Source organism: Hyalella azteca, unplaced genomic scaffold, assembly GCF_000764305.2.
Source record: "Hyalella azteca isolate HAZT.00-mixed unplaced genomic scaffold, Hazt_2.0.2 contig2817, whole genome shotgun sequence".
Taxonomy (NCBI): Eukaryota; Metazoa; Arthropoda; class Malacostraca; order Amphipoda; family Hyalellidae; genus Hyalella; species Hyalella azteca.
In genome coordinates, this window is record NW_025933077.1 from 37145 (window position 1) to 63145 (window position 26001).

At 43.6% G+C, this 26001-nt stretch overlaps 3 protein-coding genes across 5 annotated transcripts in view; all 3 read left to right on the plus strand.

The window, feature by feature from the left end:
- Nucleotides 1-1932: 1932 nt before the first annotated feature.
- Nucleotides 1933-7171, plus strand: LOC108665814 (phenoloxidase-activating factor 3-like). 2 transcript variants are annotated; one of them, XM_047885711.1, is made up of 6 exons: nucleotides 1933-2054; nucleotides 2263-2470; nucleotides 3121-3232; nucleotides 3760-3962; nucleotides 5126-5328; nucleotides 6338-7171. In XM_047885711.1, exons 2-6 carry the CDS (start codon nucleotides 2449-2451, stop codon nucleotides 6542-6544), a joined length of 747 nt encoding a protein of 248 aa, XP_047741667.1. In that variant the 5' UTR covers nucleotides 1933-2054; nucleotides 2263-2448; the 3' UTR covers nucleotides 6545-7171. The 2 variants fall into 2 exon arrangements, with proteins under 2 accessions (XP_047741667.1, XP_018008108.1); XM_018152619.2 differs by having other exon boundaries at nucleotides 3124-3232.
- A 3928-nt stretch (nucleotides 7172-11099) lies between these two features.
- Nucleotides 11100-26001, plus strand: part of LOC108665816 (CLIP domain-containing serine protease HP8) — a 36607-nt gene continuing 21705 nt past the window's right edge. The window contains exons 1-6 of one of the 2 annotated variants that reach the window (XM_018152622.2): nucleotides 11100-11722; nucleotides 11883-12007; nucleotides 12786-12948; nucleotides 13609-13729; nucleotides 24626-24828; nucleotides 25708-25910. In XM_018152622.2, the coding sequence (XP_018008111.1) occupies nucleotides 11626-11722; nucleotides 11883-12007; nucleotides 12786-12948; nucleotides 13609-13729; nucleotides 24626-24828; nucleotides 25708-25910 (912 nt within the window). In that variant the 5' untranslated portion in view covers nucleotides 11100-11625. The remainder of the gene's footprint in view (nucleotides 11723-11882; nucleotides 12008-12785; nucleotides 12949-13608; nucleotides 13730-24625; nucleotides 24829-25707; nucleotides 25911-26001) is intronic. The other variant, XM_018152621.2, reaches the window with a different exon arrangement.
- Nucleotides 21756-23956, plus strand: LOC125179587. The gene is made up of 3 exons (XM_047885710.1): nucleotides 21756-21986; nucleotides 22152-22276; nucleotides 23789-23956. The coding sequence occupies exons 1-3, from the start codon at nucleotides 21890-21892 to the stop codon at nucleotides 23942-23944; spliced, it is 378 nt and encodes a 125-aa protein (XP_047741666.1). The 5' UTR covers nucleotides 21756-21889; the 3' UTR covers nucleotides 23945-23956.

The following is a 26001-nucleotide window of genomic DNA, read 5'->3' on the forward strand; positions in this document are numbered from 1 at the left end:
GGTAGAAAATAGGTCGTATTTTACATAAAGATGGGTAGAAGAATATTATTCCCAATTTTGCAATTCCTATTTAAAATTATGTTTCAAGTTCAAAATGAAAATTCTGCGCGGTGAATCAAAAGTGAAATCAGTTCTATAAAATTCCGAAGACCAGATCAGAAACACAAAGGGTCTACAAGTATCGCTGTGAGATATTCTTCACCGATCACTGAATAGAACTCGTCCCTATATCAGCTCAAGTGAGACGCACATAAGTACCTAGCTAAAAACCTAGTAAATGATATAAAATGCACTTCAAAAGTGCAACAGAAGAAACATACAATACAACTGGAAGCAAAATAAGAGACAGTGAGGACCAAGGTATTAACGGCCGTACAATAGCTCTCCCATAGGTATTTCCGCATGTAAGCTTTAATGTTATGCAATTAGAGATGCGTACAAAGAACCTAGTTTACTAATTTCGATGTCGAACCCAAAGCTTCGGCCTCCGGTTTCAATTTTCTCCTCATGATGGGAGAGGTCAGAAAGACTGCAGCCTGGAGATGACTCCCACAGGAAGGAGACGGGAACGTCCGTTGTAATGACAGGCAGGCGAAGAGGTGCTCAGTGGAGCGGAATGGTTCCCCCACAACTCGAGAAGAACCGCGCTTGCGAAGGGCCCCACCTTGAATGTGAAGGACCCAAGGTGCCTACAAAAGCACGAACGTTGCTAATCCAGCTCGGAGTGGTAGGGGAGCGGGAGCATTACTTTCTCGGGGGCGCCCTGGAGAGGTGGGGCGGCCAGGACCCTGAGGAGGTGAGGCGGTCCGGACTCTGGAGAGGTGAGACGGCCTGTATCCTTTTCTTCTCGGCGGTCCCCGCGGTGTTGGAGGCGATGGCCGTGTGATGGGTCCGTAAATGCTCCACATAGGAGCCTGCTGGCAGGCAGCCACCTACCAATACTTTGACAATGAAATGACCAAAGCGGGACAGCAGGACAACCTTCACGAATCTTTATACTGGAGGGGCAAAGACAATCGGGAAGAATGAGCGTGGGCTTGGAGGGCGCTCGCCAGGAACTCAGCAGAATCTTCGCCGTGGGGTACCCCGCTGCGTGCCACTTTGCTTCTGTAGGTTCCGTGGTCGGGCCAAACAGCAGACATTTCCCAGTCGGCACCTCTCCTACTGATCAAAGCACTATTGGATGCACTCCTGCGGGTAGTGGATTTAGGCTCGCAGAGTACCTGCAAAAAGTATTCAAGTTAGTCGAAAATAATTGTAGATATAAAAACTGATGGAGCCTACACCTGGAAAAAGACCAACAATGAACTTCAAATCAATAAATGGAGGACCTGAGGCGGCGAGGCCTTAGTATGATCAATGTATCATGAACAGGAGATTGGATGAGCACATTTGTGAGAGTTATTGCTACAATTGGCAGTGAAATCAGCCACTCAATTGGTTTATCAATATTTGAATCCATTAAATGCCTATCTTGTTAAATTTTGCGATTATACCCAAATGATTAAAGATAGAAATGCCTGAAATTTGCTTAGAAATACATTAAAATACGCTGATGGATCAGAAACTGCCGAGCCACAATATTTCTACAGAGGGAGTTACATACCTCTTCAGACATCACAGCTGCGCAGACTGCATTCGGTTATTCGTTGTCTGTGGCGTAGTGGGAAGTGTAAGGAGAAATATTTAATTAAAAGTGGAAGTGGAAAGAGAAATATTAGTGAAGGAGCAGGATTACTCTACTCCCCCTCTACTCCCCCTCTACTCCCCCTCCACTCCCCTTCTACTCCCCCTCTACTCCCACTCTACTCCCCCTCTACTCCCCCTCTACTCCCCCTCTACTCCCCCTCTACTCCCCCTCTACTCCCCTTCTACTCCCCCTCTACTCCCCCTCTACTCCCCCTCTACTCCCCCTCTACTCCCACTCAGGCTGCCGCTGTGTCCCACTCAATGAGTGTCCGGAGCTGCGACCGCCTGTGGGGCTGCGGCTCTCGTACGACCAAGCGGCGACCATACGCCGCCTAAAATGCGGCCAAGACAATCGTACTATCAAGGTGGGTCAGGGTGACCCATGTGGTGAGGGAGGAGTGGTAACTTGGTCAGGCAGGTAACCACTGCACCACCCCTGCCCATGTGGGTTTTGGTGACCCGCGTTATAGGTTATAGGTACATCATATCAATTATATATTACATAGGATCAATTGTCCAACACACTTTATACAATTTTGTATATATACTCATACATCCCTCCCTCCCCCCCAGGTGTGTTGTGGGGCAGGGGCGCAGCCTGTGCGATTGGCAGACCCCCCTCCACCTCCCCCTCCTGTGGGTGGGGGGGACGGGGCGGGAGGGGGGCATCCTACAGTCCTGCCTCAGTCCTGCGGCGTGACCGCGTCCAATGACAGGATACACGAGGGGAAGGACGCCCCTCTGGGGGGCAACCCCTGAATGGTCGCACTGGGGTACTTGGGTGGGTGAATAACAGATGATGGAATCCCAGCTGTAATAAGTTGAAGTCTAATAAAAAATGTCAAAAAAATCTGGTTAATGAATAATATAATAAATCAGCTTAATAATCATTAACAATCTGCTCAACAATCAATATTGAACCACTGCATTTTATTTGCCAGTCACACCCATGACCGTCCAACGCTCAGGAACATAGGTTGATTAGTTCTTCTATTTCATAAACTTCACTTAGATTAAAGAGTTAATAGATTGCGGAGTAGATGTAGATTGTACGTAGACTGATGCTACTCCTTCGTTTAACATACCTTCGCTTGAGTGAAAGATATTAAACCCGTCTTCCCATGGTCATAAGCCTCATACTCCAATATTGAGCCCCTGAATAACATACCTTCGCTTAAGTGAAAGATATTAAACCCGTCTTCCCATGGTCATAAGCCTCTTACTCCAATNAGCCCCTGAATAACATACCTTCGCTTAAGTGAAAGATATTAAACCCGTCTTCCCATGGTCTTAAGCCTCTTACACCAATATTGAGCCCCTGAATAACATACCTTCGCTTAAGTGAATGATATTAAACCCGTCTTCCCATAAACCCGTCCTCATACACCAATATTGAGCCCCTGAATTTTGCATGCCTGTCCACCGTCCCAGCAGACGACAATCAGCAGCTGAAATTCCAGTGCGGGGCGAGCCTGGTGACGCGCCAGCACGTCGTCACCGCCGCCCACTGCCTCCACCCTGACGCTATCGGCTTCCAGACACTGTCAGTTATATATAGTTTATTTATAATATAGTAGTTATATTTATAATGTAATAGTTTATATTATAATATTGCCGGAGGGATACTTTAAATTTATATAAATTACATTTTCATGACCTATACCGACACATTCACTGCAAGTAATTATAGTAATGTTGTGGTTAAAACTGTCATATACATAAATTTTTTGGTAAAAAACAACGCATTCACTGCCAAAAAACAAATGTGATTATGAGTCGTTTATTTTCTGTTCATTCTATAACATTTACTGGCAAATTGCGCAACAAGTTCACGTTGTACAGAGTTACCTGTTAACACATTCCATGTATTCCAAACGCTCGTGGAAGTTACTAAACTTCTAAAATATTTTAAAAACTACCTGCCTATCACTCCTATATATCAACCATTTTTAATATTCCTCCCTCCCATGTCCATCAGCTGATAAATGAAGAAAGTAAATACAGTTAAGAATCTACTGTAAACATAAATAAACCGAATTTATATATCCGATCAAATAAAATTATCTTCAGGAAACAATTGAACATCGGCGAGTGGAACACGCAGACAGACCCCGACTGTTCCGTGTCTCCAGCGTCTGGCAAGCGCGTCTGCGCGCCACCCGTTGTCGTACGTCAGCCCGCTGCCGTTACTTGGCACCCACAGTACAACAACAACGGGAAGTACAACAACGACATCGCCGTTATCAGGCTAGACAAGCCTGTCACTTTTGGAGGTGAGGTTTGTTAACAATAAAAGAATTGACACAAAGGAATAAGGCGTTGCGATTGAAAGCTTGCTTGTAGCAAGAGCATCGTACGTCAGGACGCTGCCGTCACTTTACACCTCTAGCACAACAACAACGGAAAGTATTGCAACGGAATGCCATTTTTGGAGGTCATGTTTGTTCATAAATACAAAGTGACATAAGAGAAACGAAAAGCTAGAACAATATTTAAGCGTGCGAGTTGAAGCGATTGTATTGTACGTCTGGTCGTTACTCTTACACGACTTGACCAAAATACATACACTTTCATCAAGCATTTTCCATCACAAGAACAAGAATCGATATGCTGTTGTCGAGAAAAAACCCACACTTTATAGAACGAGTTTTCCTCATTGAGAGACGGAAAACCTCCAGATATATAACTTGTATTATTGAAATGAGGTCCAAATCGCCCAGTGAATTACTGTAACTTCGAAGTACCAAGATTGGTTCACTAAATTGTAGATTCAATCCCGGCTAGCTATAAAAATTTCTGGTAAACATCGGTAAGGTGGCTGGTAAGTTAAGAACCACAAAATTGTAGCAATGAATTAAGGGTTCAAAGTCCCAGCCAACTGTGAGGAACATAGGATTTTTAAATCATATCGCTTACGCGCGATTTAATCATGCTAATCCTTCCTTAGGTGCAGTTGATTCATTTAAATCGCACATAATCAAACTGCCTTTTTTTCTGAGCATCAGTTGAATGTTATGTAAACCACGACATACCATCAACGTCTAAGGTTAAGTTATTGATTATATCGAGACTCTGGCTGATGTTGAACATGACGGCGTGAAGACTTTGGAGGCACCCGTATATAGAGTTGTTTTCAAGTTACAATATATCAAATTCGTAAAAAAATGTGCAAACAAAAAAGTTTGAACTCGTGTAAGAGTTCGATGTGTGATTGCTACTGAGATCTTTTTATAAACTTATTGGGAAAAAGCGAGCCTCAGATTTAATTAAATTCGTCTAGAATTGTAATTCTTCAGACTAATTTCCATCTAAAATTTTCATAAAACTACATGCTTCGGATATACCTACCTAACGTCGCCCAAGGTTTAAATCCCCACTCTCTGCTTAATTTGAAATTCTCTAGTTACCCATATACCAAATCTATTTACCCCTACAGCGTTTATACAACCAATTTGCATTCCGGCTGATTTTGACCCGAAAACCCGGACTGCGTCGGATGTCAACCCGCTGGCTTCAGCGACAGGCTGGGGGAAGACGGAGAAGCTGGACTCCTCCCCAGTGCTGCAGGAGATCAAACTCCCCCTGGTGGACATGCAGCGCTGCAATGCCTCCTACGCGGGCATCCTAAATGATAAACAGGTGAGGGCAGTGCAAGCAATCACTCGGAGATTTTTCCATCCGCGACCAATTATCTTCTATTATATCACCGCACTAACTTTAAACTAAGGTCAGGGTGGCCCGGTTCTTTTAGTTCAGTGCACCAGGATTGGAACAGTGAATTGCGAGTTCAATCCAAGCTTCCTGAGACAGTTCTGGTTAAAATCGGCGAGGAGGCTAGGCTGTTAAGAATCGGCAACAGGCCAACATATGGCCTAATCAACTCAGACACCGCAATATCATTTATTAGTGCGGCGAAGTTTGAGAACAAGGTATTCGCGACCATCGTGTGATATCTTGCTCTGACCCCAGACAAGGCAGTTGCTTCTATCGATTGTGTAGTTTTTTCCAAATGATATCTGAGCCAGCATGAATTTTGGGGCTACGAGTGCCTTTCAGGTGTCCGAGGAATTGCAACGGTTGGCTGGAATTAATTGGATTCGGCGACCTCTGACCACCCTTTATTACTGACCGCTAGGTGTCATGCTAGCAGCCTTGTGCGGTGTCAGCTGAGTAATTTACAACGTCTGTGTTTTTCTATTCCATCCCCACGCCTGCATCGGAAGTCTTATTACTCGGGATTTTCACTCCACGTGTGAAGATGCGTGCCTTTAATTAGTTTCTTGTAACAAATATAAGGAGGCTGATCATGAATGCAGGGTATTCCAATAAGTGGAGAAAATAAGTAAAACCAATCGACATCAGCAAAAAATGATGGAGAAGTAGCTAAATTCTCGGCCATTAATATGCAAAGTGTCTTGAAATCTCTCTTCATCATAACTCTTTTGGATACAAATTTTTTTTATTATTGCTACTGTCCACAGATAACAAATAAATTTAGCATGGAAATATTCAGATTGTAATCTCATTTACGAGTTAAGTTCAAGTGAACCTACTTAAATGAAGAGATCCCATAGGAACTATAGGCAAGTCTGTCCGAGGCTCTTGATATTCCCCTTAACATCATCAACCCTCCCCTCCTTTCTTGCAGATATGCGCTGGGGGAGTGAAGGGGGAGGACTCATGCGAGGGGGACAGCGGGGGTCCTTTAGTGACCACGAGCAAGGACGGGGACAAGCACCTCCTCATAGGACTCACGTCCTTCGGTGGTGTCCTATGTGGCGGACACAACAGCTACGCAGTCTACACGGCCGTCCACAAGTACCGGGACTGGATCATCCAGACCCTCGCGGTATAGGACCTTGGGTGAGACCCTGGGTGTCCAAAGGGTATTAGGATTTACCTAAGACCTGTGGTCAGACCCTGGGTGACTGGTTTCTTTGGTTTAACGCAGGATTATTGTCAGATGTCAGACCCTAGATGTTCAGGGTATCAAGTTTACCTTAGGAAGCTCAAAATTTAGCAGTTTGCCATGCCGGGAGTTGAGTGCAGGTGCTCAGGCAGCTGGTACAATTGAATTATCATCGGCATTAGCAGCAGGTACAGTGGTTTATCATTGATATTTCAAGCTGCAATAATAATTTTGCTGCATGACAGTATATTAAAGGGTACCTAAAATTATATAGGTTTAGGGTATGAATGGACGGATTAGCGAAGCTGAAATAGGTTATAATTGTGTTTCACGAATGGAACATGCATAAAAGTATACAAGATGTTTGGATACCCTTCACTGGTTATTCAGATATAGCAGTATAGGTCTAATTAACAATTTTCTGTTGGTAAAGTATCATAGAAATGATACAGTATCAACATAATAACGTGGATAATGAAACCAAAAAGACGACAATATTATTTAATGGATAAAATGAGGGAAATTTGAACCCTATTTTCAGTCCCCCTCACACTACAATAAAATTACACCGTTCCCGTGCGTTTTAATGCCCCCTTAGCTACACAGTTGTCGTGGATAAATAAATGGATATTTTCAGTCCTTATCCGGCATCAGAATTTCAGTCAGAAGGATTATAGGAGACGGATTGATTAAGGATCACGTCCGGTAAGTGGCATACAAGGGTAACATAAATCAAGAACTCAGGTTTAGCAATACTTTGAAATAAATAAGCATTTACTTAGTCACCCCTCCTTCCACTAATATTTTAATCAGGTTAGGAATCCTGGGGTCATATTTTCACAACTCGCTAAGTGAACGTAAGTACTTACGATCTATTTTCTTGTCTATGATTGGTGGATTTTGCTTGAAAGGCCGTCATCCACCGGATTGACCGGATTTTGCTTGAAAGGCCGTTTTGCTTGAAAGGCTGATGAACTTGCGACCTCTTAACTTTTTTTGAAAGTATAGACCCTGGTCACATGTGCCGTTCAATCAGAAAAATTAATGGATCAAACTGTCCGAATTGTCACACGCTTTCATACCCACAGTCAAAGCAGAGAGCGGATGCGTAGCGTAGCACTAATACGTCCTCTTGACAGGCCAAACTGAGTCAATATGACACACATAAGTGTACCAATATTCGGGTTCACTTCTGAAAAAACTTTAGAGGAATAAGCCTCACTTATTCCTTTAAAATAAAATAAATCTCTGCCTGCCTTTAAAAAATGTACACGTGCCGTCAGTTTTCGTTTGTTTTCGTAAATTCGTTCCTCTAGTTTCGTTCACTAATCGTTTCGATACATCATCGTTTCTTAGCCTTTCTCGCATGGCTTTAAACCGGTAGCCAGTGATTAGGAGTTATTATCTATATCACAGGATAAGAATAACCGTAGTTATTCTTATATTATATACATATTATATATCATACTATTTTTAGGATTTATCCTCATATTATATATCTTATAATATTATATTTCATTCAGTGACCATTTCACGTACTTTATCCTACACCGAGTATCGCGTCAGAAGCCAGCCATTATCTCCATTTCAACGGACTACATCCTGTAGGATTCCACCACGCCTGACTTTACTATAGTTTACCACTTAAACCCCCGGAAAATATCTTGCATGTGTTTTTCCCATAGAATTTCCATTAACCGCTGCGAAAAATTCCCAGTAAATCCACTGTACATGTAAGGGTCATGTAGTCCAAGTAGCTACACTCTTTCCGCTTATATATAATATGTCACATTACGAATTTATGTATATATATATTTTAATATATATATATGTATACATATCCACAGCGACACACTTTCAGCTCGATGTACTGACACACCCTTAAGCCGGGCCAAACTGGGTCAGGATGACCCACAAAAAGGCAAAAAGTGCATCGCTATCTGGACAAAGTTGCGCTGAGTGTATGGAGCCTTTAAAACAACAATATATTCAAGTACATCGTTTGTTTACAGGAAACGTCGGAAAACGGTCCTATAAAAACAGGATGCGCATCCTTTGTCTGTGCTCTATGGCTTCATGGACAATAATATTAATATGGACAATGGTAAAGGAATAGCCTTGATTATAATATATATAACTTACATTTATTGCAATATATTCGTGATTTGCAATACAATGACCCTAATGTATTGTGATATAAATCACTTATAAATAGTTATGGCAACCGAAATAAACAATACATTATATACCTCATATATAACCATAACCATATATAATTACCATATATAAACCATTGACCTCTGCAATCATAACCACATATAAACCATATTTTATATATACCTCATCCATAAACCATAACCATATTTTATATACTGACATCATAGTCTCAAAAAACCCTCGGTTTTCTGTTGTCCCAGAAAACCGATAAAAATATTCACATGTGAAAAAAGATTTGAAAGGCAAAGAATTATCAACGTTATTATGAGTCAAGTAATTGTAAATATTTATTATAAAGGCGCAAAAATATGCGTTATTGGCACGAAGTTCCCAGATTCGTATTTTATTCGTATACTGTTCAGAAGAATTTTTATCGTAAATATATCGGGTCAATATTTAGTAATATATATTTCAAAAGAAATAGAATGAATAGCGGTTTCAGCGTTCATTAGGCAGTAAGCCTGTCGCCGATTTTTAACAACGCAGAACAATCACAGCTTTTTTCGGTCTCGAACACGCAACTCACTGCTTCTGACCTCTTCGCCGATTCTGACCAGGAACTGTCGCAGGTAGCTGGGATCGAACCCGCACCTCTCTGCACCAATCCTGGTACTCAGTACTGTAACCACTGGGCCACCCTGCCCAGTTTACATTTAGGCAAAGGTTTCTGTGAAGTATAAATTTAAAACACATAGGAAACATAAATAAATATCGTTGCACTCTCTGCCGTCCCGTTATCATAACATGCGCAGGTGGTCGGTCAGTCAAGGTCAGAAGCTAACAGGATTCCCGAGCAGACTAAGTAAGGAGCGTCACTGCGGGTAATTATCAGTCAAAAGTTAAATAAGACTTAGTTATTTATTCACTTAGTAAACCTTATCCGATGTCCTAAATCACCTAAAAGGACAGCAGTATTAACTGTGAAATTTTAACATCTGTAAACGTTAAGTTTCTAGAAAAAAAAAAGAGGGAATGAATTTTGTACCGAATCCTGCTAAACTTCTGGCAACTAAGCCCTGCCTAGTGAGTAGAGATCTTGTAACAACCCGCATCTCAGAGTTCCGCTGGACGTGCAAGGAGTAGGTAGTGTGCGCGACACGCTCTTGGATTATCTCTGAATCTCATCGCACGTATATATATATATACTCATTCTAAACTATTATTCAACGTAATGATTTTTGTTGTTTCAACGTTGATTCAACCTGACATTGCCTTTTGGGAATGAACGATTTAATGGCTGCTTTTGAGAAGTGACAAAACTGCATTCCCGTTCCAGTGTAAACTTGTTTGACTTGAGTTATATCCTGTGATATAGATAATGGATTTGAAACCTGGACGGATGCTGAGCTTCAAAATATTTACAGGCTAGCTAGTAAAAAATATTATATTTCATTCGGGACGCCTGTCAGAGACCACCACTGCCGTGCTTCGAACGGACTATCATGATCCCTTCCCTCAAGAACGTAGCCAGTAACACTTCTTGACTGTAACATTATAAGCCGTAAGCCACCAGACAGATCACATCCATTGAATTAGAACAATCAGCCCACGGGAAAGTAGCCTGACGTTGAATGGCCCAGCATCGTTTGCCAATTCGCGAAAAAATTTTACACCACCCGGACGGAGCGCGCCGGAGCCGTCCGCATCTGTCCCGTGTGGCAAATCAGGCTACGGTCGAACGGCTACTCATCGTAGGGCGATAAATTTTGGAACAGGAATATGCTATCCGAAACCTAACCCAGATGCTGTGAGCTAAAAGTTACGTAATTTAACGAAGCTGCCGAATTCACTCGCCGAAGGACGATAGATTTTGGAACAGAACAATGCTATCTGAACCCTAACACCAGATGCTGTGGTCTAAAAGTGACGGTCTGGTGGTGCACGGCAGGATGTATGCAGTTCCACTGGCGGGCTGGGCTGGTTGGTCGCCTTCTGTTGTCCGCCAGTTACAGTTCGAGCTAAAGTCAGGGTATGAAGTGATGATTCGATGTAACAATCAATGGTGGACAACCATTATTCTCTGGGCTATTCGCTTCAGAATATGGTGGCGTAAAGCTCCTAATATTTAAAGCAAGATGATGTCATGGGCTGGTCACTGACGGATGGTTTATTTCGCTGCTAATTGGTGGTCATCAGGAAATATGTTAAGCGTTCCTTTCAGGACTGATTGGTGCACAAATTTGGTTGTGCACGGCTGCGTTTCCTTTCAATCATTTAATACACTTACTTTCATTCACTCGAATTTTTTAAAGAAACGGGTGAGAATAACATGGTAGATGAGAGAAAGTGCCTACCGGCATGTGTAGTACAGGAGTGACTCCTAACTCTGGTAAGAATAGCATTATGGGTAAGAGGACGCGTGTGCCGGCATGGCAGTAGAGGGTTAACCCTCAACTCTGATAGGAATAGCATTATGGATAAGAGGACATGTGTGCCGGCATGGCAGTAAAGGGTTAACCCCCATTTCTGGTAAGAATAGCCGGACGAGTGATTGCGTACCGTTTTCTGTAACCGCTGCCGCAGGATCAGGCGTGAAGGATGGCCGATATTTCCGGGAATAGCTTTATTGTATTGGCTTAATTATTTGACTATTGACATTGTTTGAAATGGATAGGTTTACGATATTGTCGGGAATAGGTTTAGAATAATACGGAAGGATGATTATGTTTACAGGATTAAGTCAATGATCTTTACGGACAATATTAAGCTGTAGAGGCATTAACCAGTAGAGGCGCACAGGCTGACTGTCAGGGAACACAATCTGTCGTCTATTGAAAGTCTCAAAGGTGAATCCCCAGCTATTAGGCAGGATGCTGCCTGGCCTACTATTCCTCGGACTTGCCTGCTTTGGCCTGCCTGCATGTGAGGCACAACGACCCGTCGTCTTCGGAGGGACAGCGCCTCCAGGCGAGTGTGGGATCAAAATTGCATTGCTATTGGGTTTGGATTATTTGTTATAAACACGTACAAACTACGGGTTAAAAATATAATGGCGATTTACTTCTGGGGTTGAAAAGATTACTGTGATAGAAGTTCACCTCCAGCATGACAACACACGTATATCCAGGGTGCCGTTGCGTGCCGCTTACGGACTGCCCTGAGCTACGGCCGCGTCCCGGCCAGCGCTGGACGCCCGACCTAACAGCGGCCATTCAGCGCCTGAGATGCGGTTTTGCTAACCGCGCAATTAAGGTGAGCTTTGTGGCTTCATTGGTTGGTTGGGATGAGCTGCGAGGTTAACTTGTTACAAGTGAATTAGGTTGTTAGTATCAGTAAGGTGCAGCTTCATGCATAGTAAATGTTATAGGGAATTTCTCCACAAAGTTGATTTGTATAGGTATCGTGTCAAGGAGTAGAGAGATACATAGCAGACGCTTTAGATGAGTTCTAAACTCCCTATCGATGCTTGAGTATGAAATAAACATATAAGTTGATTTCCGGTGTATACTGGTAATTCTTTGTTATTTTACGCGAGTCTTCTTACAGGGAAAGCATAAGTTTATTAATATTTATCATTTTTTGTAATAGAAGCGCCCGACAACCTCATGCTGAATTAAAATACTGTCACGGGTGTTGAAGATATCAGCCCCAACTGCTCGCACATAACAGACACGATTACTGAGGGTACAAGCATCAATATACAAATGAAAGGTGCGAGTGATGGAGGGACGCCCCACACCAAATCGCTACCAGAAACTAATACAAAAATGAGAACATGGCGTATACATACAAATTGTTTGGCATTAGTTGCACCGTGTGCCTACGCAGATTTAGCTAAGCTACCTCTTAGTTGGTTAGTGTTGCCAGACCTTTGTATACTATGGCAGTGTCTTACCAGCATCAGTTCTGGCTCTCTGAATTTGACTCGAAACTCCCACATCATCACCATGACTGATGAGAATGTGATCTTTCACACTGTCCCGCAGGAGAATGTGGAATACTTGGTTCCATGTAACAGCCTCCCCTACAGGTGTGTTGTGGTGGAGGGCAGTCATCACCCACGACTAAGGGCCCTCCTCCTCCGACCGACCTGCCCCGGACCTGCGGCGACACCAATAGCATTGACAGGATATTCGGGGGGAAGAATGCCCCCCTGGGGGGCAACCCCTGGATGGTCGCCCTAGGGTACTCTGGTGAGTGACTATATTGTTCGTGGAAAGATTTGCTAGCTGCAATTAAAACATGATGGAATAAATACTTTTGAAGTGAAGTTGTATAAACTTAAGGGGTACCAGGGTAATGACGTTTATATTGTGAATACAGATAGTTCCCACACAGCAGTAGTTCCCCCATAGCAGGAGTTCCTCCACAGCAGTAGCCCTCTCCCCTGCACTAGTGCCTCCTCTCGCATCAGTCCTCTAGTCGCAGTCTCTAGTCTAGTCTAGACTAGTCGCACTAGTCCTCTAGAAGTAGTCCCCTCTGCTCTAGGCCCCCACTGAAAAAGTCCTCATTGCATATGCCACCCCCCTTGCTCTAGTCCACACTGCTCTAGTCCCCCACTACGCTAGTCCCCCCCTGTCCAAGTCCTCCCTTGCACAAGCCCCTGCCCTGCACTATTCCCTCTCTGCACTAGTCCCCTGCAGCACTTGTCCCCTCCTGCACTAGTCCTCTCCTGCAATTGTCCCTCCTGAACTTGGCTTCCGCTGCACTAGTATCCATGCACAAGCCCCTTAGCCCCCCTCTGCACTAGTCTCCCTGCACTAATAACCCCCTGCCTATTCGCCCTGCATTCTTACACTAGTCCCCTTTCGCCCTCCCCTTACACTAGTCTTCCACTAGTCCCCTCTTCGCAGTGCCGGGTCCGCGTGGTGAGCTCAAGCTGAGTTACGAGTGCGGGGCGACGCTGGTGACGCGCCAGCACGTCGTCACCGCCGCCCACTGCGTCCGTCCTGACGACATCGGCTTACTGTCCCTGTCAGTTTTTCATAATTTTATTATAGCCGTGAAAGTCCATTTCCCTAACAAAATTCGGGGATCACCTAGGCTTCGGCCGAATAGTCACTACACTCGGCGCAAAGTTATTCTGGGTCAGTTGGCCAACTGATCGCAATCAGCGACTAGTCAGAACCTCCTGGCCGACTTTATGGTCTACTTAGAGTAGGGCAAGAGTTGGCAGAATCCCCTCAGTCCCCTCACCAGGCTCTGGTAGCTGTCTGATTCGGGGGCCGGAATGTAGACCAAAAAGCGGACATAGAGAAGCTGATTTACGTTCCTAGTCCTAGGCGGTTCCTAATTCAGGCTCGCCACCAACTAAAAATTTTGATTGGGGCGCAAGGTTATTCTGGGTCTGCTTGGCTACCCAATCGAAATCAGTTTCTGGTCAGAATCTCCTATCCAACTTTATAGTCGCCTGAGAGTATGACAAGGGTTGGCCGAGCCGAGTCATACCGAGCTTACACGCTGCCCAGAGGCTGCCCTTCAAACCCTGGGCCGAAGCGGACATAAAGAAGCTGATTTGCGTGCTCCCCAAGTCCCAGGCGGCCCTATATGCAGGGTCGCTCAGGCCTCTATATTTTGTTAGGTATATTACTGATCGCTGGTTACAACATTCACTGTCAACAAACTTTCCTCTGGCATAAAATACGCGAACGTCCCTCAAACAATGTGTTATTTCTCATTATTGTCAACTTATCGCTTTTCTCCTGCTTGTTTTTAAGCTCGCTGAGAAGCCCCGCCCTTGCCTCGGCATTCATTTGATTTGATAGCTTGTTTTATATATTCACACAGGAGCACACATTACAATGAAATATATGAAAAACGTGAAACAAAATAGCAAGGCTTCCAAGTGAAGCCCATATAAGATAAAAGAAACTTCGCAGGCATGATAATAGGTACAAAACTTTATTCTAATCCTAATAAGATCACGATGTGAACAAATAAAAAATAAATTTTTTAAAATAATCACACCCATTGAGAAAAGCCTTAAGAAAACTAATAACCGCTTGTCATAATGAAAAATTAGCATAAAGGAGGCAATATAAAATTACACTGAGTAAAGCAGGGTACAACTGCAAACATCAAGTCAAAATGCTTAAAACTTGCGTACTAATTGAAATCAAATTAATACTGGTTACGGATAAAATCACGGAATTTTATTTTCAAAAACATTTTGAAGCAATCTTATTTGAACACATCTGGATATTCGTTAAAATATTTTACACAATTAAAACAGGTACCTTTTCTATTTCTAAACGAACCGGTGGTAAGTTAAATCGAACGCCCCTTGTGTTATGGGGATGTTGGGGAACAAGAGGGGTGAAAGCAGATTTTAAAAAACGTTCATCGTGGCAAAGTGCTCTATTCATGAATTTTGAAAGTGGAAATCTGAACAACATATCGTCAAGTTTCAAGATTTGTAACTGCCTATATAATTCGCTAGTAATTGGCAATGGAATATTATTATCATCATACCTAACCCTAAGCATAAAACGCAATGATTTATTAAGTGATGTGATGACCCGTTTTTTTTATTGAAAGGTACACCACCCCAGATTACCAAATTGCTTGACAGTTTGGATAAGGACATTGCGCAGAAAGGCGTTTTTCATGAAGGGAAAGTCAAAACATTTGATAAAGCACGCAAAACTCCGAGGGCTTTACTCAGCCCATGGCAGACGTGGTTAATGTGTTCATTGACGGAAATCTAGTTATCGAGGATTAAACCAAGATATCTGAATTCATCGACCCATTGTAAGATTGTCCCATTGAAAGTGATGTCACAGATGATTTATCAACAGTTAATTTTACCTCTGCGTTAACGTGACGTGTTCAATCCCTTCTAATTTTGTCTTATTTCTCAATCAGACGATTATTGTCATCTCTTTTTATACTCTAATTTTACCCAAAATGACTTCGTTCAAAGGAAACAAGCGAACATCGGCGAGTGGAACACGGACACAGACCCCGACTGCATCGTGTCGCCCGCGACGCGCAGAAACATCTGCGCGCCGCCCGTTGTCGTACGTCAGATCGCTGTCGTCAGGTTTGACAGGCCTGTCACTTTTGGATGTGAGTTTACTTCAGCAAAAACTGATTAATCATCATAACTAGGTGTAATTATTACCTACCATATCGTCAAAAACGTCCTACGTCAATTTGCGTGTCTTTGAAATCGTTTTAAAAATACATTTATAACTCGAAGTCATCGCTTCCGTCATGTACGAAAATCGTTTTTTAACCGTAGGTGACGAATATAAAGGGCCATGTAGCTATAAGACTCAACTATTTTCGATGAGATAACGTTATCTCATTTAGATTGAGCAAATGGAACGTTTGTTTGTGACGATTGCTTCTCAAGTGAAGTTATTCGATTTAATATTACGTCAGGCAAGGTTCAGTTTTGACCGTACGTCAGGACGCTGCCGTCCTTCGGTACGCATGATTCTTAAGGGCGCTGTTCAGGCAGCCGTCAACATTGAGACCAAGCAGCTTTCAACCACTGGCCTACTGGCCTGCCTTTGGTGTCAATCTGGTTAATTTTTTGAATAATGTAAAAATGTGTGTTTTCAGCTGGTATGTGTGTTCCGTTGGCCTCTGCCTGACTATTGTGTCGCCTCACTTCACCCAGGTTAATATCGATAATAAGCATCAATGTGAAAATTTTCCTGCGCAATAATTACTGCTTTATATATTTCATTGCACTCATTAAGGATCCCACGCGAACAGTGTTATTTAAATATAGAAATTCTGACGTCTATTTCGCTACCTCGAGTAATTAAATGGTCGTGATGAAGGCATCGTATGGAATCTGGCGCTCCCAAGCATTTGATTGGCGGGAAGAAACTGTTTGAAGATTTACAAGCCCCAATGTTCTTTTCTGGTGAAATTTTACCATCAGTATACCTTTTTTTATCCCCACAGCCTACATACAACCCATTTGCATCCCGAACAATTTTGACCCGAATATCCTGGCGTCGTCGGAGTTTAACCCATTGGCTCTGGCGGTAGGCTGGGGGAGGACTGAGACACTTGGCTCTTCCCCAGTGCTGCAGGAGATCAGGCTCCCCTTGGTGGATATGCAGCGCTGCAACGCCTCCACCCAGGGCAGGCTAAACGAGAACCAGGTTAGGGTGATGCAAGCTATGTTTCGAAACTTGAAACAAACGGTAACTTGATCCATGTCACCACACCTACACCCAAATTCCGGTATACTAACTGCTAATCCTATGAGTGGTTGGTGCTGACTATGGATTGAAACTTGTTCCATCTGGAAATTTTTTTCTCTCTTTCATGTAATCGCACTCACCGTCTACTCTGGCACCTCAACTGCCTTATCAATGCTCCTACTTACACCTTCTCGCGTACCTTCAGATATGCGCTGGGGGAGTAACGGGGCAGGACACGTGCACGGGGGACAGCGGGGGTCCGTTAGTGGCCACAGGCAAGGCCGGGGGCAAGTATTTCCTCATAGGACTCACGTCCTACGGCCCCCTCCTGTGTGGCCGAAACGGCAGCTTCGGCGTCTACACGGCCGTCCACAAGTACCGGGACTGGATCGTACAGACCCTTGCGGTGTAGGATCTGTGGGTTAGACCCTGGATGTTCAGGATATTATATTTAACCTAGGGTTATTGTCAGAGTTTGGATGGTTTGGTTATCAGGTTAAACTTCGGATCTTTTGCTTTGGACAATGATGGTCGGAACTGTATAGGTACTTGAGATTTTATTGACTCAAATGAAGAACAATTTCCTAATAGCCAGATCCATGGCTTTAGAAGCTACCGCGTTGCTAGTACAGTATTAATGTTTCAATATTAGAGTATTCGTGTAAGTTTTGTTATATTTTTAGTCTTTATGGAGACCTCATTACGTGCAGGTCCGTCTTGGTTGGGCAAAGACGAGGGCGAGCTACATATGAAAAATCGTTTCACAAGGGGTTGAAGGTCCAAAAGTGAAAACTAGCGAGGTATTATGCTTCATACATGTGATTTACGAGAAGTTTTAGAGTGGTTCCAGCTTAGATTAGTCCGTTAGATCTGTTGCCGATTCTTAACATCGCAGAACATTCCCAGCTTGTGGCGGTCTGGAACACGCAACGTACTGCTCCAATTTTGCTGTGCTTAATCGCCTGGCCTCCTTAACGATTCTGACCAGAACTGACGCACCGAGCTGGGATTGAACCCAGAGCTCACCGTTCCAATTTTAGTACTCTAAACTGTAACCACTGAGCCAACCACGGAGTTTAACCCATTGGCTCTGGCGGTAGGCTGGGGGAGGACTGAGACACTTGCCTCTTCCCCAGTGCTGCAGGAGATCAGGCTCCCCTTGGTGGATATGCAGCGCTGCAACGCCTCCACCCAGGGCAGGCTAAACGAGAACCAGGTGAGGGTGATGCAAGCTATGTTTCGAAACTTGAAACAAACGGTAACTTGATCCATGTCACCACACCTACACCCAAATTCCGGTATACTAACTGCTAATCCCATGAGAGGTTTGTGCGGACTATGGCTTGAAACTTGTTCCATCTGTAAATTTTTCCTTTCTTTCATGTCACCGCACTCACCCTCTACTCTGGCAGCTCAACTGCCCATCAAAGCCCGTTCTTACACCTTCTCGCGTACTTTCAGATATGCGCTGGGGGAGTAACGGGGCAGGACACGTGCTCGGGGGACAGCGGGGGTCCGTTAGTGGCCACGGGCAAGGCCGGGGGCAAGTATTTTCTCATAGGACTCACGTCCTACGGCCCCCTCCTGTGTGGCCGCAACGGCAGCTTCGCCGTCTACACGGCCGTCCACAAGTACCGGGACTGGATTGTACAGACCCTTGCGGTGTAGGATCTGTGGGTTAGACCCAGGATGTTCAGGATATTAGGTTTAACCTAGGGTTATTGTCAGACTTTGGATGGTTAGGTTATCAGGTTAAACTTCGGATCTTTTGCTTTGGACGATGATGGTCGGAACTGTATAGTTACTTAAGATTTTATTGACCCAAATGAAGAACAATTTCCTAATAGCCAGATCAATGGCTTTAGAAGCTACCGCGTTGCTAGTACAGTATTAATGTTTCAATATTAGAGTATTCCTGTAAGTTTTGTTATATTTTTAGTCTTCAGGGAAGCCTCATTACGTGCAGGCCCGTCATGGTTGGGCTGAGACAAGGTCGAGCTATTTATGAAAAATCGTTTCACCTGGGGTTGAAGGTCCAAAAGTGAAAACTAGTGAGGTATTATGCTTCATACATGTGATTTATGATAAGTTTTAGAGTGGTTCTAGCTTAGATTAGTCCGTTGGACCTGTTGCCGATTCTTAACATCGCAGAACATTCCCAGCTTGTGGCGGTCTTGAACACGCACCGTACTGCTCTAATTTTTCTGTGCTTAACCGCCTGGCCTCCTCAACGATTCTGACAGAACTGACGCACCGAGCTGGGATTGAACCCAGAGCTCACCGTTCCAATTTTAGTACTCTAAACTGTAACCACTGAGCCAACCGGCATATACCTGGATTACAACACATTACTGGATATCATGCGTCAGGGCTTCCGATTGCTGTTATCCAGGGTCAAATTACAGGAAACTTGAAGATTCCAGCAGAGATAGACGACGTAAGGGAAAACACAACTGTCGGCAATGATAGTATTTATTTAATCTCAACTTTGTATAGTGTTAGCATCACAAAAATCTCATTGCATGATTATTCAATTAGATCGAATAATGACACAGAATACATGTATTATTTATGTACTGTGCGACCAATATGTAAGCAGGTATTCAGTTCCCAAGTATCATTACAGTAAAAAGTACATGCAGACTGGATGTTTTAATGCCCCTCTGATGCACACTTGACCTCAATGAAATAAATGAACATTACAGTCAAATCATACACCATCATCAAAATCACACTATCAAAATAAGGATAGTGAATATATAGAGGGAGATCTGGAATACAACCTAATAGTTTCAGGAATTATAGTGGAGCTAGCGAGACCAGAAAGAAAATCTTGATCTCCAATTATTTATCGATCATCATGGAGGCTTCAACTGCCACAGAGGTCTCGACCATCAAACAGGCCTCGACCATCATAGAGGTTCGGTGAGTCTAAGAGGTCTCCAGACTCAATGAATTCTTTGTCTAGACTCTGGATCACTGGACCACACTGCCAGTTTACATTTAGGTAAAGTTTTTGCGACGTTTTAGTATATTAAACAGCAAATTAAATCTAAATAAATATCGTTGCACTCTCTGCCATCCCGTTGTTATCACATGAGCAGGTAGTCGGTCAGTCAAGGTCAGGAGCTAGCAGGATTCCCGGGCAGATTAACTAAGGAGCGTCACTGCAGGTAATCCTCAGTCATAAGCCATCTACGACTTACCTTAACTTTCTATGTCCTAAAGCAGTTAAAAGGACAGCAGCATAAACTGTGTAAATTTGAACATCTGTGAACGTTAAATTTCGCAAAAGAAATAGATGGAATAAATTCTGCATCGAATCCTGCTGAACTTCTGGCAACCAAGCCTAGCTTTTGTGCAATGATTACCGCATGCTTGTGAGTGACTGCCCGCAGTCCCGCATCTCAGTGTTCTTCGGAACGTGGTAGGAGTAGGTGGTGTGTTCGACGTGCTCTCTGATTTTCTCTAATCTAACGCTCACTGGCCTGGAAAATAGATCAGGTTTAACTGAGAAAGTGGTGTTTTTCTTATTTTAATTTGAAAAGGCACGAATATGATGTTAAAAAACTTACACTGGAAGAACAGACTTTGAAAGTATAACGTTAATAAAGGATTTAGTGGCTTCCTTTGTCAACTGATAAAACTGCATTCCTGTTTCAAGGGAAACTTGTTTGACACGAGTTATATCCTGTGACATAGAAAATGAATTTAAAACCTGGACAAATGCTGATGTTCTAAATATTTAAAGGCTAGCTAGTGAAAAATATTATATATAATTTATTTAATACACGTAAATTTATTCACGAAAATTTCTGACAAAACTAGTAGGAATAAAATGGTGAATAAGAGAAAGTGCCACCGGCAGGGGTAGTGCAGGAGTGACTCGCAACTCTGGTAGGAATAGCATTATGGATAAGAGAACGCGTGTGCCAGTATGGCAGTAAAGGCAATTAACCCGCAAATCTGGTACGAATAGCATTGTGGATATGAGGACGCGTGTGCCGGCATGGCAGTGCAGGGATAACCTACAACTCTGGTAGGTTAGCCGGACGGATGAGTGCCAACCGGTTTCTGTAACCGCCGCCAGGATCAGGCGTGAAGTGTGACAGATATTTCTGAGACTAGCTTATTGTATTGGCGTGATTATTTGATTATGGACTATTGATACTGTTTGACTAGGATAGGTTTACGATATTGTCAAAAATGGGTTTAGGGTATTGACTCCAATACGTGCTGGTTTTGTCGGGCATAGGTTTAGGATATTAACGGAGAAAGAATTATGTTTACAGGATTAAATGAATGATCTTTAAGAGAACCTTAATCTGTAAAGGTTCAGAGGCTTGCTAGCAGGGAACACTTTCAGTCGTCTATTGAAAGTCTCACAGCTGAATCCCCCACATGGAATGTTTTCTCGTACTCCTTGAAGATTGGCGTTACCCGCTAAACATTGAGTTGGCTAGGGACGTTTTCTTCTATCACCAATTACGGTATTCCCGGAGCAAAGTTAGTGGAACTTTCAGTTCTCCGACACCCCTTTCAGCAACACCACAGGGACTTTAACCGGTCCCGAAGCCGGAGAAGTAGATGGTTCTTGGGTAGCCTTCTAAAGGTTAGGTATTTCAAACTCAATGCCCTTAGCCTAGTAGTTCCTGAAGGACTTCAATTTTGTTCTCCTCTTTTGAGTAACGGGGATAACTGAATAGTTTTTCGAATTACGCTTCTAGTAGCCAGTTGGTGTCATGGTAATCTCCAGCGAAAAGATTATCGATTGTCAAAGGTTCCAGTGCATTCCTATTTTGATTTTGAGTGGGCACATATTTTCAGATTATATATACAAAAATCTATATTAAAACATATGTTTTTATTTCTGAAGGTCTATCGCAATCCACTTTCATAAGCTTCAAATAGTATACTGACTTAGCTCACGTAGGCCTACCGAGCGAACCTAGCCCAGCCATTAGGCAGGATGCTGCCTGGCCTACTATTCCTTGGGCTTGCCTGCTTTGGCCTGCCTGCATGTGAGGCACAACGACCCGTCGTCTTCGGAGGGACAGCACCTCCAGGCGAGTGTGGGATTAAAATTGCATTGCTTTTAGGCTTGGAATATTTGCTATGAATGCGTGAAAAAAAAGGGTTAAAAATATATATAAAAAGGTTTATTTCTGTGGTTGAAAAGTTGGCTGATGGAAGTTCACCCCCAGCATGACAACACCCCCGCTCTAATCCAGGGTGCCGCTGCGTGCCGCTTACCGACTGCCCTGAGCTACGGCCGCCTGCCGGCCAGCGCCTGTCGTACGATCAAGCAGCGGCCCTTCAGCACCTAAAATGTGACTTTGTCAGCCGCACCATCAAGGTGAGCGGTGTGGCTTTAAGGATTCGTTGTGCTGAGGTGAGTGGTAAACTTGTTTCGAGTGAATTAAGTTGTTGTATTCAGTAAGGTGAAAGTAAGGGAATTACTCCATGCATAGTAAATGTTACTGGGAATTTCTCCACAAAGTTGAAAAGTAAAGGTACCGTGTCAAGGAGTAAAGATATACAGACGCTTTAGATGAGCTTCAAACTCCCTAGCGTTGCTAGAGGATGAAATGAACATAAAAGTTGTTGTCCGGCGTTTGCCGGTAATTCTTTGGTAGTATACACGAGTTTTCTTCCAGCAAATGTTTGCTAATATAAATCATTTTTTTTTGCAATCAAATGTTGGATGTGCTTTTCTGTGCACATCATATATGGATAGTATTAAGTATGACCTAAGGGTTGTTCTGGTTGTAGCGATGATTTGAGGATAGCGAAGATAGCGTTACGATTATAGAATATTATTTAGGACTAAAGTTCGGCCTACAGTGTAGGATGGAATAGGGTTATCTGTTGGAGCTCTAAAACTGATGTCTTCGGCGTTCAGTTGATGTAAGGATAAGTCTTGAGTACATCCGATGCCCTTCTCTACTCGGACGTTGAGTTAGGATTACTGCCCTGCTAGAAATGGACAGGAGCAATGGGTTTACCGACAGCGGTCCTCGCCCAAGACTGACGCTAACCACTCAAGAAAGAGCTAAAAGCTTCGCCATTTGACGTGACTTGACAAACGGGGAAGCCAAACAAGGGTGTGTTTATGAACATATCACAACGAAGGAAATTATCTTTCAACAAGGAAGTTATTTATGAGGAAATGTCCAAGGTCGAATGGTATTAACAAAGACACCTTACAAGAAGCGCCCGATAATCTGACCCTTAATTGAAATACTGTCGCGATTGTTCGAGATATGAGCCCCAATTATTCATACATAACAGACACGATTACCAAAGGTAAGGGCATCAACATACCACAGAAAGGTGCGAGTGATAGCTACCAGAAATCATTGAAAGTTAAAAACATGCATGGCTTATAAATACAAATTCTTTCGTCCGTTAGTAAACCGTGTGCCTACTATGCCAGGTTTAGCTAAGGTACGTATTAGTTGGTTAGTGTTGTAAGACACTATGCAGTGTCTTACCAGCATCAGATCTGGCTCTCTGAATTTGACTCACACATCATCACCATAAATGAAGAGTAAAAATAAAATAATAAAATGTGAACATAAATCTGAACATAAAATTTATGTTCAGATTTGAAATGCCTAGCACCATATCGAACCCGGTGGAAGTCTAGTAGCTACTTCAAACTATCGTCAGTCATGAAAATATCCGGTCAAATTACACGAGTTTAGATCTTCTGTGAACAAGGCACGAAAAGGAAAAGAATCGGCGACAGGCCACATCAGGCCTACACTCCAGCGACGACATCAATATGTTATGTTAATGTGATCTTTCGCACTGTCCCGCAGGAGAAGGTAAAATACTTGGTTCCATGTAACAGCCTCCCCTACAGGTGTGTTGCGAAGGAGGGCAGCCATCACCCCCGGAAGAGGACCCTACTCCTCCTCCTGCTGAGAATGATGGGACGGAGGGCACGCCCCCCACCGACCTGCCCCTGACCTGTGGCGACACCATTAGCTTTGACAGGGTATTAGGGGGGGGAGAATAACCACCTGGGGGTCAACCCCTGGATGGTCGCCCTAGGGTACTCGGGTGGGTGACTATATTGTACGAGGAAAGATTTGCTAGCTGCAATTGAGGCATAATGGAATAATTAATTTTGAAATAAAAAATAAAGTTGCATAACTTAATAGGTACCAGTGTAATGACGTTTATATCGTGAACGCTGCTAGTCCCCCCCCCCATAGCATTAGTTCCCACTGCATTAGTTCTCCCTCTGCAGTAGTTCTCCTTCTGCAGTAGTTCTCTCTCTGCAGTAGTTCTCCCATAGCATTAGTTCCCACATAGCAGTAGTTCTCTCACAGCAGTAGTTTCTCCATAGCAGTAGCCCTATCCTCTGCACTAGTGGTTCCCTTTGCATCAGTCCCCCCCCCCCAGCCCCCTGGTCTAGTTCCCTGCATTAGCCTCTCACCACTAGTCCCCTCTCCGCAGTGCCGGGTCAGGGTGGTCAGCTCGAGCTGAGTTACGAGTGCGGGGCGACGCTGGTGACGCACCAGCACGTCATCACCGCCGCCCACTGCGTCCGTCCTGACGACCTCGGCTTCCGGTCCCTGTCAGTTTTCCGCAATTTGAATTTGAACAGTTTATATTGCCTTTTCGTTAACGTGAGAATGTAACGTTACCTATTCTCTATATCCTCTAATTTTACCCTCTGTGACTTCATTCAAAGGAAACAAGCGAACATCGGCGAGTGGAACACAGACACAGACCCCGACTGCTTCGTGTCGCCCGCGACGGAAAAAAACATCTGCGCGCCGCCCGTTGTCGTACGTCAGATCGCTGCCGCCACTTGGCATCCGCAGTACAATACCGATGGGAAGTACAACAACGACATCGCTGTCGTCAGGTTTGACAGGCCTGTCACTTTTGGATGTGAGTTTAGTTCAGAAAAAACTGATCAATCATCATTACTATTCGCAATTATGACATATTTTATCGTCTAAAAATAAAGCGTCCTACGTCAATTTGCGTGTCTTTGAAATCGTTTTAAAACTAAATTTGCAACTCGAAGTCATCGCTTTTGTCAGTTTGGAATATATGTTTTTTAAACCGTAGGTGACGAAGATACAAGAAAATGTAGTTATAAGACAACTACTCTCGATGAGATAACTTTATCTCATTTAGATTGCTCACATGGAACGTTTTTTATGACGATGTTGAAGTTATACAGTTCAGGTGAATTTATTATTATTAGTTATTCAGTTTAATATTAAGTCAAGCAAGGTTCAGTTATGATCGTACGTCAGGACGCTACCGTCCTTTGATACGCTCGATTCTTAAGGGCACGGTTCAGGCAGCCGTCAACACCAAGCCAGAGCAGCTTTTAATCCTCGGCCTCCTAACCGGCATTTGCTGTCAATCTTGTTAATTTATAGATTAATGTAAAAATGTGTGTTTCCAACTGATATGTGTGTTCTGATGGTATCTGCCAGACTTTTTTGTCTCCTCACCTCACTCGAGTTGACATTCATAATGAACATCACTGAGAAAATTTTCCTGTCGCAATAATTGCTGCCTCATATATTTTATCGCACTAATTATGGATACCACGCGAATAGTTTTATGTGCATTGAAAAATTCTGACGTCTATATTCACTACCGTGGATAATTAAATCGCCCTGGTGAAGCATCGTTTGGGATCAGACGCTCCCAAGCAGTTGATTGACGGACAAAAACTTTTTGAAGCTATATAGCCCCCAATGATCTTTTAGGGTGCAATTTTACCATCTTTATGCCTTTTTATCCCCACAGCTTACATACAACCCATTTGCATCCCGAACAATTTGGACCCGATTATCCCGGCGTCGTCGGAGTTGAACCCACATGCTCTGGCGGTGGGCTGGGGGAGGACTGAGGCACTTGGCTCTTCCCCAGTGCTGCAGGAGATCAGGCTCCCTTTGGTGGATATGCAGCGCTGCAACGCCTCCTACCTTGGCATCCTAAACGAGAACCAGGTTAGGGGGGTGCAAGCTATGGTTCGAAACCTAATACAAATGGTAGCTTGATCCATGTCACCACACGCACCCTCACTTTCGGTATACTAAC

What these genes read in the sequence shown, in the direction of transcription:
- LOC108665814 (XM_047885711.1), top strand. Translation starts at nt 2,449, where the DNA reads ATGGTCGCACTGGGGTACTTGG. An exon ending in GGTCGCACTGGGGTACTTGG is followed by an intron (nt 2,471 to 3,120) that starts GTGGGTGAATAA and finishes CCACCGTCCCAG; the next exon opens with CAGACGACAATCAGCAGCTG. An exon ending in GCTATCGGCTTCCAGACACT is followed by an intron (nt 3,233 to 3,759) that starts GTCAGTTATATA and finishes AATTATCTTCAG; the next exon opens with GAAACAATTGAACATCGGCG.
- LOC125179587 (XM_047885710.1), top strand. Translation starts at nt 21,890, where the DNA reads ATGCTGCCTGGCCTACTATTCCTTGGGCTTGCCTGCTTTGGCCTGCCT. An exon ending in CGGAGGGACAGCACCTCCAG is followed by an intron (nt 21,987 to 22,151) that starts GCGAGTGTGGGA and finishes GCTCTAATCCAG; the next exon opens with GGTGCCGCTGCGTGCCGCTT. An exon ending in TTGTCAGCCGCACCATCAAG is followed by an intron (nt 22,277 to 23,788) that starts GTGAGCGGTGTG and finishes CCTCCCCTACAG; the next exon opens with GTGTGTTGCGAAGGAGGGCA.